Genomic DNA, 13439 nt, shown 5'->3' on the forward strand with positions numbered 1-13439 from the left:
AATTGTGTTGCAACTCTGATTTTCATCCTCAAAGTGCTACCAGAATTTTTTGCGGTAATAGTTCATTGAACGCCACATGACTTTTTGTAATTGAAGTGAGAGATGGGAAATCTCAGGCCCATGCTACTGAGCAGACATCCAGCCCTGGCTTAAATGCAGTTCAGACAGAAAGAGTGTGTGCACGGTTTGCGAACTCCCTTCTCTCTTTCTCTGTTTCCAGCCAACATCCTTACAGTGATCATCCTGTCCCAGCTGGTGTCCCGGCGTCAGAAATCCTCCTATAACTACCTTCTGGCCCTGGCAGCTGCTGACATTCTGGTGCTCTTCCTCATTGTCTTTGTGGACTTCCTGCTGGAGGACTTCATCCTGAGTCAGCCCCTGCCGCCTTCTCTGAACAAAGCCGTGCAGGTGCTGGAGTTCTCCTCCATTCACACCTCCATCTGGATCACCGTACCCCTGACCGTCGACCGCTACATCGCTGTCTGCCACCCACTCAAGTATCACACGGTCTCCTACCCAGCCCGCACCCGTAAGGTCATAGTGACAGTCTACCTCACTTGCCTGCTGACCAGCGCTCCCTATTACTGGTGGCCAGATCTGTGGCAGGTGGACTACAGCAGCAGTATGGCTCACCAGGTGCTGGTGTGGGCCCACTGCGTGACTGTGTACCTGGTGCCCTGTTCCATCTTCTTTGTCCTCAACTCCATCATTGTCCACAAGTTGCGCCGGCGCAGGAGCTGCTTCAGGCTGAGGGGCTACTCCACGGGCAAGACCACCGCCATCCTCCTGACGATCACCACTATCTTCGCCATCCTGTGGGCGCCCCGGGTGGTCATGATCCTGTACCACCTGTACGTCTCGCCCATTGCCTCCGCCCGCGTGGTGCACCTCGTCACCGACGTGGCCAACATGCTGGCGCTCCTCAACACCGGCATCAACTTCTTCCTCTACTGCTTCATCAGCAAGCGTTTCCGGGGCATGGCAGCCGCCATGCTGAGGGCCTTCTTCCGCTGCCAGAAGCAGCCCGTCCAGTTCTACACCAACCACAACTTCTCCATCACCAGCAGCCCCTGGATCTCCCCGGCCAACTCCCACTGCATCAAGATGCTGGTGTACCAGTACGACAAGAACGGCAAGCCCGTCCGCATTTCCTCCTGAGAGGCGGATAAGCACGGGGAGCTGCTGTTCCCTGGCGTTGGGCGAAGTTCCTTCTCGCTTCTGCTTCTCGGATGATGCGGAAGAGCAGGATTACAGAATCCTCGGCCAGCAAAAGCCAAGGAACAAGTCGTTGGCTTGTGAGGAGGCTGTGTGGCTGCTGCTGCTCTTGAATTCATGGGTTTCCCCCCCCAGAGAAAGATGCAGCACAAATGGTTGTTTCGATGTTCCTTTTTATTAAGTGTGAAAAGGGGATTTTGATATGGAGGTCGTTATCTCTCCTACTACCGGTGGTCAACATTTTTTTTTTTAAGTCTTAGAGGTTCTGTCTGGCAAAGTATCTGTATGAGGCCAGAAGCAACAAACTTTGCAAAGACTCTCTTTTTTTTTTCAGAGGTGCAAAAAAGAAACAGTTTTTTTTTTTAAATCTCTGCACTGTCAAACATACGCAAAGGGATTACACTTCACTCCTGTGTTCCCTCATATTCTCACATTAGTGACAGTCAACACTTAACACGTGTCTGATATACTGGAGGGGACTCTGGTCCATGAGAATTACAAGTTCTCAAGCTTTTCATTCCAATTCCTTTCTCAGTTACTTAATTGAACTAATTATCTACCTAATTATTTAGGCTTTCAGATATGTATCCATTGATTGTAAAAACCTTTAAAACCAAAAGAACTAGGGTTTTCTGAGACCAAGGCAGGAGACAGCTTTTCAAAACAAATACTCATTATAGTTCTTCAAAAAATTGGGATAGTTTGGACACAAATATCACTTTGAGGTAGTCCTTTCTTTTGCTAAAGCCTTCTAACTCTCTTAATATCTCTAATGAAGTATCTTAAAGTGATGGCGACAGGCTACTGTACAGCAGGAAATGTTTTTAAAAGCAAGCAAAGGATGTTGGTTCAAACAATAGTAAGTCCTTTCTTTCTCTACAGTCTATTAGCACTTTATTTCATTGATCTGCTCAACAAGAAGATTTAAACATTACAATACATTACAATCTTATCTATGATATATATCTCTCTTATGTTTTAATAAATACCCAGATATGCTGTCATTTACTCTGGACCACTGTTCTGGATCTGTTTGCACAGGTTTAGATCAGTGCAGTACTCAAGCAGATAAAATAGTGCCCAATGAAATAAATGAACCATACAGCATCCTGCTTCCACACATTTCCCACTGGATCGACAAGAAATGAAAATGTACTCTCACCTCTGCAAGCCACATGTGAATATCTTTAACCTTTCGCAATCTCTCCCTTTTTGTTCACACGAATTGATCCTTATCCATAATTTCATTACTTTATCCTGAATTTGTTCATCTGTTTGTGCTTTGTAATCTCTTGAGAAGGCTTTAAAATGGATAAGGAGGTATAAAATGAAGGCTGAAATAAATGCCCTAAACCCTAATTAATTCATTCATAGCTGTTTTTAAAGAAACGTGGTGCTAGATGTTAATGATGTACTGAGGTATACTGTATTAAGCACCTTATGACTTTCTGCATGTGAGAAGCTGCTGTGAGATTGCTGAAAACTGATCCTTTTACAGAAACATAGGGTTTTAGATGTGTTATAATCTTTAAACAGTGCAGTGGAAATTAACCCTTTAAATAATTAATAACCATCAATCGAAAGCCAGACACAAAATGGTCCATAATCCTTTAAATTGTTCCCAAAACTCTGTCTACAGAACTGCTTCTGCAAGTCAGAAAAGAAACCTTACAGAAAGAAACATTCCCTTTTAAGCAGCTCGGCAAAGATCTTGAACATCTCTGGCTCATAATTACGGTAATGCCTTCTACATTCTGGAATCACTTGATTCTGGTAAGTAACAGTTGTTACGGTTATTATGATCATTTATGCTGCTATTTTAAGATTCCTAATTCTCAATCAGTGGGATCACGCAATGTTTGGTGATCCAGAGCAATCTTCAATCTTTTCTGGAAGTAATGAAAAAGGTTTTAGATGGCAGTCACTCCAAAGAGGCAACACAATGCTGAGTTATTCTTTTTCGCCGAGTTATTTTTTGGGGCACTAGAAATCTGTCTGGAAATGTTTGGTTCTTGCTTTCACAGTTTTTAAAATGAGCCTGAACATGTCTGTATGGTAAAATTAATAACTAATTGCCCTCCTAACCTCAGATATGTTTGTGTCATCTCACCCTGTACAGCAGGAAGTGCTGTAACTGATTTATTGATTGGTAGGTTTCTATTCTTTTTTGTATGAATGGCTTTACAATGGGCAAATACAACATTAAGGCCAAGCAGGTTGGTGATCTGTAAACAGTAAATAGAAAGAATGTGTAGAAATAACAAACTGATGCCAAAAGACCTTGAGAACCTTTGGTAAACTATAACAGCAAAAAAAACTATAATGAAACAGGGCTTGGGAGCCAGATAGCCTGTTTAATTATTTTTCTCAGAGAAATTTGGATACAATTTCACATATCGGGGCAACACAACAATTCCTCAGACGCAAAAGCTTTGGAAAGACCTAACAAAATCTGCTTTCTTGCCAATGTGGATGTGAGTCTATGTGTTCTGATTCGTGTGAGCTGATTTATGTGGTTAATTTCTTCACAAGTGTTTCCACAGAGGTAGGAATAATCTCCTCCACTGCACCTTGGCCTTCTAGACAACCCCTCCACAAGTTATCAGTTTGAGTGGTTAATAACAAGGCGCCTTTATTATCTGTTTTAAAAAATAATATAATCTTCTAAAAAAGAAATGAAGGACCAGATAGGCAAAACGAAGTTCTATATATTCGGAATGTAATGAGTTCTAAATATTCAGAATATATATATCATTTCGGAATGAGGACAGGAGCAAACAGGCTAGATGGAAAAATTACAAAAAACTCCCTACCAAAACACATTATCACTGCATCATTGTGATGAGGAGAGAGTGGGGGTAATTTAACAGGATTGTTGTAACTGCATCTGCTTCAGACTGAGGATTTAAATGTCAAACCTTTGGCTTTTCAAAGCTTCTAAAACTAGTGAACCACTTTCAAAATCCAGGGTTTATAGGAGCTATGGTGTGAAAGAGACGTAGCCTAAATTAACCAAGCGCTAGCCCCCTGCCTTACTTGACCTGCATGTAATGAGTAGGAATTGCTTGGCTCTGGGATTTGGGACTCAAAGAGTTTAACTGTTGACTCCTGCAGACCCCAGATCTGGTACAGACAGGAGCAAATGTTTCGGGCTGAACTCTGTAGTTGGGGGATCAATTGTGCAGTCAAGGTGGAATGATTTGGTACCCAATTGAAAAATAATTTAAATCATTAAACCAACGTCTACTCACCAGACATCAGTTTTGATTTAAAACTACATCAGATAAATCGTACACACCAGACATCACATTTTAAGAAAAACCCTGAGACTCACAAACCACAGAGAATTAACTCAATTTCTAGAGGCCCAATATCCATTGTAAGTATTCAAGTCAAATTTGGTAATAGTATCATTGCAATTTTAACCAATCATACTTATAGTGCAGAGAAATAATGAGTTTCTTCAACAAAGACAGCATATTCATCGTGTAGTTGTTCAGCTGGACTGTACAGCTAAGTGTACCCAGCAAGCAGATGGGTTTTAAGGTCAGATACATTGCAGAACTCATTGCCAAATGACTGTCCAGAATTGCTAACTAATATGAGTGTTCAACGCAGGTGTTACATTAAGGACGATAAAGTGATTTAGACTTAACTGTATTATAAAGCCCCTCTGGGCTTCCTGTCTGCTTGCATCTTAGAGAAAACGCCTTTCATTGCTGCTGTACTGTGATCACTGTCAGTTTTAATTTACAGATGAAAGATATTATGATATCACTAGCAGGGACTAAATGTAAACTTTTAACCTTAATTCTGCCAGGGGCCTCTTTCAATAGATGTCCTTTTTCTCAGTAAATAAGATACCTTCTGCATATATAGATGCTTCAAAAGGCATGAAAATATATAGGTCAGCTCTCAAAATGACTTCTCATGTTCCATTAAGGATCTTTTTCAACTTCCCACAGCTCTAAGCACATTATCAAAGGCACAAAAGAGCAATTTTTAACAATTCGCCACCTCTCATTCTATTTGTGACTCTCTGCTGTTGTTTCAATTTGGGATAACAGTAATGCAAGGATCATGAAAGCTGGATTAGATGAAACGGCCGACTGGAGGTGAATTAAAAGCATCGCATTGCTCTTACTAGTGCAGAATCATTTCCTCGCCTTTTGTAAAAGAGTGAGCATGCATCTTGAAACTGAGTTGCGCGTCCCTTACATTTCTGTCAGTGCGGTGCTGACCACTCAAGGTCATATTGGGAACATGTTCACATCTCAAGACTCCCGCCCCAGGGGGACGTCCAGCACAAGATCTTTTAATGAATACATCCAAAAGTGTAAGTGTCTTGGAAAAGACATTCATCAGCAGCCTCAGAATGATCTCAGATAGCTGGCTTTAGTTTGCTCTCTAGGTCTTTATGTACCTAACAGAGGCTCTTTCTTGCAGTGATTAAAATACTGTCCTCAGACAGAGGCAATGGCAGGCACGTGCCTTTACATCTGAGAACCCTTCTGTGCCACGTTCTACCACTGTGACAGGGTGGTCATGCACCACACTGTGCTTGATAAAGCTTTACCAGATACGCTGTTCCTATCCGTGTTGCGGTGGCACAGCGAGACTGGAGAGCTCGCCAGCCCTCGGTCTGCTCGGCTGGAATTCCAGTTGTCTGAGCCAGATGTGGTTCGGACATGGATAGAATCCCCAAACTATGAAAAACAGGAATGTTTGTTTTCAGTCTCCAGAACTACAAAAAAAGTCTTTTTTTTTCCCACCATCTCGAGTTCAATTGGACTTTGCACAGAAGCTCAGGATCAGAGTTAACACTGTAGAGTTGGAGGAGAATGACTATACTGTATAAAGAATCTGGTTGTGTTTATTAATACCAGAAGCTCATTTGAATTCAACATCTTCCTAATTCAGTGCTGTGGATTGTCAGTAGACAATAGACAGATGTTTGAAGAATGGCTCAGTGAATTGATGGACAGGAGTCAGGTGACTTCTTGCTACATTTCACATACTGTATATACCATGAAAGAGGTTAATGTTCTGTACTAATACAAGTAGTTCATCAATAACTAAAAGCTGACATAATGCTTCAGTTTCAAACAGACAGAGAGTGTATAATTGGGTGAAATAACTCCCATACAGGTATTTCTAATAGGATTAACGCTGGCATATCAGGAAGGCACAGTCCAAGAAACCATGATATATGCTCAAAGACCCCACATTCTTTTGCCTCATACATGTAAGTTACATGCATTTTGAATCCCACCATCAGGCTAGGACGGGTGTGCTTTGAGCTGTCTGTAGCATGTAATTAAGATTAGTCTTGCAAAATAAATTAAATTGAAGCCCCAAGTAAGCCTTTTTGAACAGATGCGCCTCAGTAATATTTTTCACATTCCACTTCATAAAAAATAATGAACTATGACCCACTCTGTAAAATCCATGAAATACATTCCCCTCTCAGGAATATAGTAGCTGAGTCTCGGCTTAATCCATTCTAATGAAAACCGAATTTCCCAGCCCAGCCAGTGGGGGGCCAGAAATAAAAAGTGAGTATCAATGCAGGTCCAGATATAGAAAAAAAGAAAGCAGACGCAATAAGGCATAAGCAGCTCAATTAAGTAATTGACAACTGAGGTAGAAAAAAACAGACATCAACTGTCCTTGTGAGCTTAACCTCTTTAGGCTACAAGACTGATCTGTAATTGAATAACATGGGTCTGCAGTTACCCACCCCTTTACCAGCTCCAGCACAATCTAGCACAGGTTCAGCAAGTAGTCTCAAACTATTATTCATTATTTTATTGAATGCCTTCTCAAGATGAGCACCATTTTCCAAGGCCCTTGCAAAAGTGCTCATTATAGACAAAGCCCTTGTGGACTGGATGAGATCCTTGAATGAATTAGCTACCAAAAACAACATGAGCTCCACGGACAGATGGGTTTCATTTTGTTTGCAAATATGTGCTTATAACCTGTGAGGAATTCTGGGCAGATTCCATGAAAGGAGGCCTATGTCATTTCCTGTTATCTCTCTCAAATTACGTTAGCTTTCCACATTTATAATTAACAGCATTTAGACATATTTCCCAGTTAGGCTTATTGGGAACACGTCCATTTGGGGCTGCTGTTATGTAATGTCAGTTATGCATATTTTATAATTGAAATATACTGCATTGTCAAAGAATGAATAGAGTATCCTAAATGTTGTAATAACTCGAAAAGCTAGCCCTAACTGTGATCACTGACTGAACCATACCTATAATAATTTGGACCATTATTTATAAAAACATTAATAGCATGTTAGTTTATGGCTTATAGACAGTGACAGCAGACACATTATCTACAGTGGAACATTCTGGACTATATAAAGAGAATATTGAATTTAGAAATGACTGTGAGTTTCTCATTGTGGTACCTGAAACTAACAAGACAGCAGCTAGAAGCAAAATTTACTTCTAGAGCTCCATCCCTTTTTTTCTTAAAGAAATGAGCAGAGATACTATCTATTAATCATCGAGAGTCAGACAAAAACCATAATTAAGTGAGGCTAAGGAGCCATTGCTGTGCTGAAAATTAAATGTCTAGCATCCGCAAAGCTGAACCCTTTCGAAGAAACAGGAAATTAGCAGCAAGATCTCAGCAGAGTGTAAGAAGAATGGATTACAGGTCAACTTCAGGCCTGTTGGGAAGGAAGTGGGTACAGGAAAGCTCTTGGAGAATTGTGAATCCAGGGAACAGAGTGCACAAAGGAATTATTTAATGACAAATCCTTGTGGCCGCAGGCAGTTAAAGGTGTATTAGAACATCTCTTCAGTGGAAACACTTGTTTTATCAAAATGAAACCTCAAACTGCAGAAAACAATCTGCGTTACTAGGGTTGCCAAGCATGTGTATAAAGTATGGTCTATTCTGGTTACATTTCTTTGCTGAGCAAAAACATTTGAACACTGGGCTGTGTGCGTTTTTACATCTGGAACTGAGCAATGGCAGCACAATACATTGATATGACTGATGCCTTCACCTTGGGTAGACAATAGAAGACAACGCTTTGCTCCTAGAAGACTTTGTGCTTTTACTCTGCTGACAGGACACTGGAAAAAAAACATTCATAATATAAAACAACAACACTGTCGGTGAACAGTAGAAAAAGAAAATTCCTATGAGATTGTATCACTGTGGAAAGTGGAAAACAACTGAATGTCAGCTTCCCTAATTCGTGCGGATCAAGATGAACAACAAATACTATAACATGAACAGTATTATTTTTCTACAGGTAACTGGAAGAGAGTTGGGTTTTTCTTACATCCTTTAAAAAAATATGTCTGTCCTATGGTTTCTCACAGTTAAAACCAAAAGGATGTCAAAAGTTAAACATGGGACAATCCAAACCTTAAACCTTTAAATTACTTCTCATCTAAGAACAGCTGGGCCACATTAACAAGGGATTCCTTTCCTGCTTTTCTTTTCAAGTTTCTCCTGAACTCAGTGGACATTTAATATTTCATTTTTAAAAAAAAATGCAATATAGCTTTGTTAAAACGGTTTGAATTTATTTTCTAGTATGCACCATGGACAGAATGGATACTGAAAACAACATTACAGCAGATGAACAGAGCATACTTGCACTTGAAATTGAAGCTGCAGGTGATGTGCATCTCACTGAAAAACATCCACAGTTTTAGAAAGCAGCATGACCACAAATGAGTTGATTCTTGAATTGAGACAATGAAATTGTACAAGAAACAAATGTTGCTTAAATATTTAAAGTGATCCTTAACGGACAGCTATCATTGAAAAAATTAACTATTTCACTAAGTGCAGATGTTGAAAACAAAGACATCTGGAAAAATAACTATTATTTTGTTTCGGCACACTAATATATGACAAAGCAGAATATTATTGTGGTTGAAAGTGGATCGGATATACAACTTCCTTTGCCAGTAATGCTGTTCTTTAAATTGTCCGAATATTCTTGCTTTTTAAAAATGATTTGACAGAACGCAATTTATGACAGAATTTGAAACAAAAAAAGTCTTATGAACTGCACAAACCTGTAAATGAGGGGCTAGCCATTGGCTCCATTTTTGGAGCTTCCATATTTCCCCATATGCTGGTGCAACTCTAATTTAACTCCCCCTCTGCATTTCCTGGCTGACGTCTTTTCACTACATGTGTATCTCTAACATTGGTGGTTCATATAAAAAAATCTGGAAGGTGGAGAAATAACAACGGGGACATATTAAGAATGATTTGTATGCACAAGCAAGTAAAAACCAAATTAACAGACCAATCCGGATAAAACAGACCAAATCCTTACTCTTAGAGATTACATTTTGTGAGTCGTCTGTTACACTGTGAAAGATGTACAGGAAATGTGCACCACAGAAAAAAGACAGCAAAATCTGAGTGTTTAGCAATCCTTCCAAATTTTAATATTTTCGATTAAATTAAATCCTAAGGAAATCAGGCTCTTTTGGCTGAATGGTAACAGACAATCTAAGCACATACTGTATCCATTCCTGATACTTTTATTACGAAACAAATCCTCAAGGGTTCTTCAGACCTATTAAGAATGATATCGTTTTATCATTGGGCATTTCAGTTTCACTTGGGTTGATGATATTGGTGTTAGATGAAAACTGGGATTAAAGCTCCAGTTTATGCTTTAGAAAAGAATGTGAAAAGATGTATTAATATACATATTGCTTTGTGTTATTTTTTTTTAATAAATGGGCATTTGAAATCATATTTCCTAAAGGAATAACACCATTATAGAAAAATACATTGTATACGCTGTAACATATAAATCGCATTTAATATTAATATTCTCTTTCATTCAAAAGATGTTTTATAATACAGTTGAAAAATTGTCGTTAGACTGGAAAATTGTAAATAATTCATATTTAAATAGCTTTTTAGAAGAAAGGAAGATGGTAATAAAAGAATATTTTAAAATGGCTCAATTAAATAGCCAGGCTATAAAGAGCAGCTCTCAACTACAAACATTCAGTTTTCAAAAGGACAGATCTGTACATACAATTGGTCTTAATCTGCATGAACACATACAGTATGTGGTATTAAAAATACCGAACTTCTTCATTAGCTTTATGACACATTCATTAGCTTTTTTTTATTATTTCTCCCAAAGACGCTTATCCAAATATCAGCTGAGGTTCAAAGTTATCAGGACATGAAACGTTTGGCCTACCCCAGAGCTGGTGTGTGGCCAGTGCATTTTTTTTTTGCCTTATTTTATCATCACAGACACCAGGCGTGTTGTTTTTTTTGCTGTTAATTAAGACTTGACACTGGCTAGCAGTGGGACAAACAACCAACCAAACCGTCTCGACAAACAAAAGGGCACAAAGTTATTATAAACACGTATACCTTGAGAGGCAAGAATAAGAATGTGTTTCAAAAGCTCACCGTTTTAACACATCTCCTATTTTTCTATCAATGTTCTCTATACATCTCTGTACATGGTGTGACTCTCACTCCTCTTCAATTATACTCAAGCTAGCTTGGCTTTTTCAGGCCCTTGTATGGATGCGTATTTTTTTATTAATTCAAATGTTTTTCATGTGGAATTTGCAGAAAACCTGATCCTGTAAGGGGGTCCTGAAACGGACAGCTCCACAGGAAAGCTGCTGCTGTTTTTCATATCTGTGAGAGGGCGAGGAAGAGAGAAACACTGGACTCCTTAAATGTACTGTAACACAAATGGTCTTGTCGGCCTTTCTAGATTCAATTTATCTTAGACTGTTCTGCTTATGTATATTTTTCTTATACTTTCTACTTTAGGAGGCTTTTTAGGCTATGCACACTTTGAGAAAATTCAGTAGGACTGTTTAACAATTTTTGCAGTTAGACATTCATTCCAGCAGTGCTCTGCTGTGCGTCTTTCTGGTGTCTCGTTTAGGGCTAACTACTGTATTTCCTCGTTCGCCAAATGTTTGGCTGAAGACTTACTCTTTTGCTCGTGTATGCTTGTCGGTTTTTAAAAAAAATAATAATCTGCTGTTATAATTCACTTTTCTAAAAATATTCTAATAATAGAAGTCTGTATTTTCATCTTCTGGTATTTTTTTATCAGAAGAAAAGTTTGTCATGTGTGAATTGGCACGGAACTCTCTGCTGTTGTTTGCTCAGTGGCTTCTGAGCTGGAAGCAATAACAGGAGAAAGAGCTACTTGTCTTGGCCCAGTATCTGTTACTCACTGTGACTGGTCGGGTTGCTTTTTAAAAGGCCTTCGCAATGAGAGCCGTCAGGGTTCATGTCCATCAAGATTTTTAAAATGAGTTTGTGGTGCGAAAAATAAGCAACACAAACAATACTTACAGGTACACACAACTCCCATCCTTCTGCAAGTAATTTGGACATTCTCGTAACAAGACCAAAACATTGCTAATCTTACAGTTTGTTCTGGTAGATAAACTTGCATTACTTTATTATTATTTGATCTAGCTGCGTTAAATTTCAGAAAGTTGTTTCATCGGAAGATAGATTTTCTTGATGTCGAGGAATGGATTATTTCAGTCCAATACAGTAAATACTGAACTTGAATCCTTTATCACTACACTTGCATCTCCAGAGTTAAATGGGGGCAGGCAATGTCAAAGAATGTGGACATTCCTTTTCCCTGTATTCTTGTACTGTGTATTAGAAAAAATAAAAGGTCATTAGATCTGCAATCCATGCCATTAGCTTGGTCATAAGTAAAAGTTTCAAGACTGAAATGTGAAGTTTAGCAAAGTTATTTCACTTACTAGACGATACAAGCTAGAATTACATGAAGGGTAGGCTTTCAAATGAATATGCAAGCTGCCCTTCATCACAGTCTCCAGCAGTTAGTGGGCCAACTCAAATATCCATCAAATCTGTGGGGCACAGCCACTGGAGTGAGATTCTCGATACTCATCAGGAAACCTGTGTCAGTTCTTCTAAAAAAACAAACACAAAATTATTTCCGAAGCACCTCCATAGCTTATGAAGGAAAAAAAAAAAGAAACAAGAACATATCTGTGACTGATCCAAACAGGCCTCCAACCTAAAGCACAGCTGTCTGTGAAAGAGTCAGGTGTGTAAAAAGGTGCTTGCTGAGGACTTCAGACACTCGTAAGTTCTGAGTCTTTCTCTCACCGGCAGAGTTTTGTGCTACAAAAAGTAACAGCAGCACAGGAAATCATCTGTCCGTGGGCCAGGGCCCCCCCCACAGACTTCTTTCTTGGAAAGAGACTGGTGCAATATTGCAATAACACTTTTAATATCGACCCAGCTACAAATTATTGGGTGCTTACTTCAAGAGTCTGTGCCTTGCAGCCAGTGCTCATGTCTACTATGTTTCACTGCTTTGTTGTAAAAGGTTTCATATTAATTATATATATATACAGTATATTATAATATTATGAAAATCTATAATGTGTTGAGAAACTTGGATGTATGGTTTACATTTTTAATAAAGCAAGATTAATTTTCCTTTCTGTTGTTTTTACCGACTCGGACAGAAAAAGCAATGTTAGCATTTTTTACAGCAGCAGCAGAGGCAATAAAAATGTCACTGATTCTGTGTGACGTTCTGTGCTAGACAATGAGAATGCTCTTGCGTTGATAAAGCAAGACACGTTTCCTCACAGTCAGCTGGTAAGGTTAGGCTGAGTCCACACTTGAATACTCCATGGTAGCACACAGAAAACATTTCTTTAAACCACAAGAAGATCTTCGGAGCCTGGGACTGGAGCAGACTTTTGACAGGAATTTCAGAAGGGCAAATTTAGGCCATTCATAACTCTGGGATTATTTTCCCTACTCTGTGGGTATGTGTCACATGTTCAATGAAGCCATCACTCATAGTTATGTATCATCTGTAACTCATATTGCCTTTCCAAAATATAATATAATTCATATAATAATATGAAAAATATGATCTAGTCCAAAACAGGACAATACATTCTATATCCACGGTATAATTGCAAGTCACCTGCACTACCTATATATCTATAAACACCATACATGTATTATTTTTGAATCATAAAGCATGAATGATGCATATCACATTTATTTAAAAAGTTGTATCAACTCAGTGTTTTGCTCCCTCATAAACAACTCACATTTCTGCCATTTTGTTTGTCTGCTGTAAGCTACAATTCAGCTCATCCTATCTGGGAAGTAGTTTATTACCGTACTGTGAACAGAAGAGAAATCGAGGCAGGAAGAGA

The 13439-nt window shown here is 39.1% G+C and overlaps 1 protein-coding gene across 1 annotated transcript in view; it reads left to right on the top strand.

Moving 5' to 3' along the window:
• The window catches only part of gpr139 (G protein-coupled receptor 139), a 29901-nt gene extending 17202 nt beyond the window's left edge, over positions 1-12699 (top strand). The window contains exon 2 of the mRNA XM_006637046.3: positions 221-12699. Coding sequence (XP_006637109.1) covers positions 221-1158 — 938 coding nt within the window. The 3' untranslated portion in view covers positions 1159-12699. The remainder of the gene's footprint in view (positions 1-220) is intronic.
• The last annotated feature ends 740 nt before the right edge of the window (positions 12700-13439 follow it).

This window comes from Lepisosteus oculatus, chromosome 19, assembly GCF_040954835.1.
Source record: "Lepisosteus oculatus isolate fLepOcu1 chromosome 19, fLepOcu1.hap2, whole genome shotgun sequence".
NCBI lineage: Eukaryota > Metazoa > Chordata > Actinopteri > Semionotiformes > Lepisosteidae > Lepisosteus > Lepisosteus oculatus.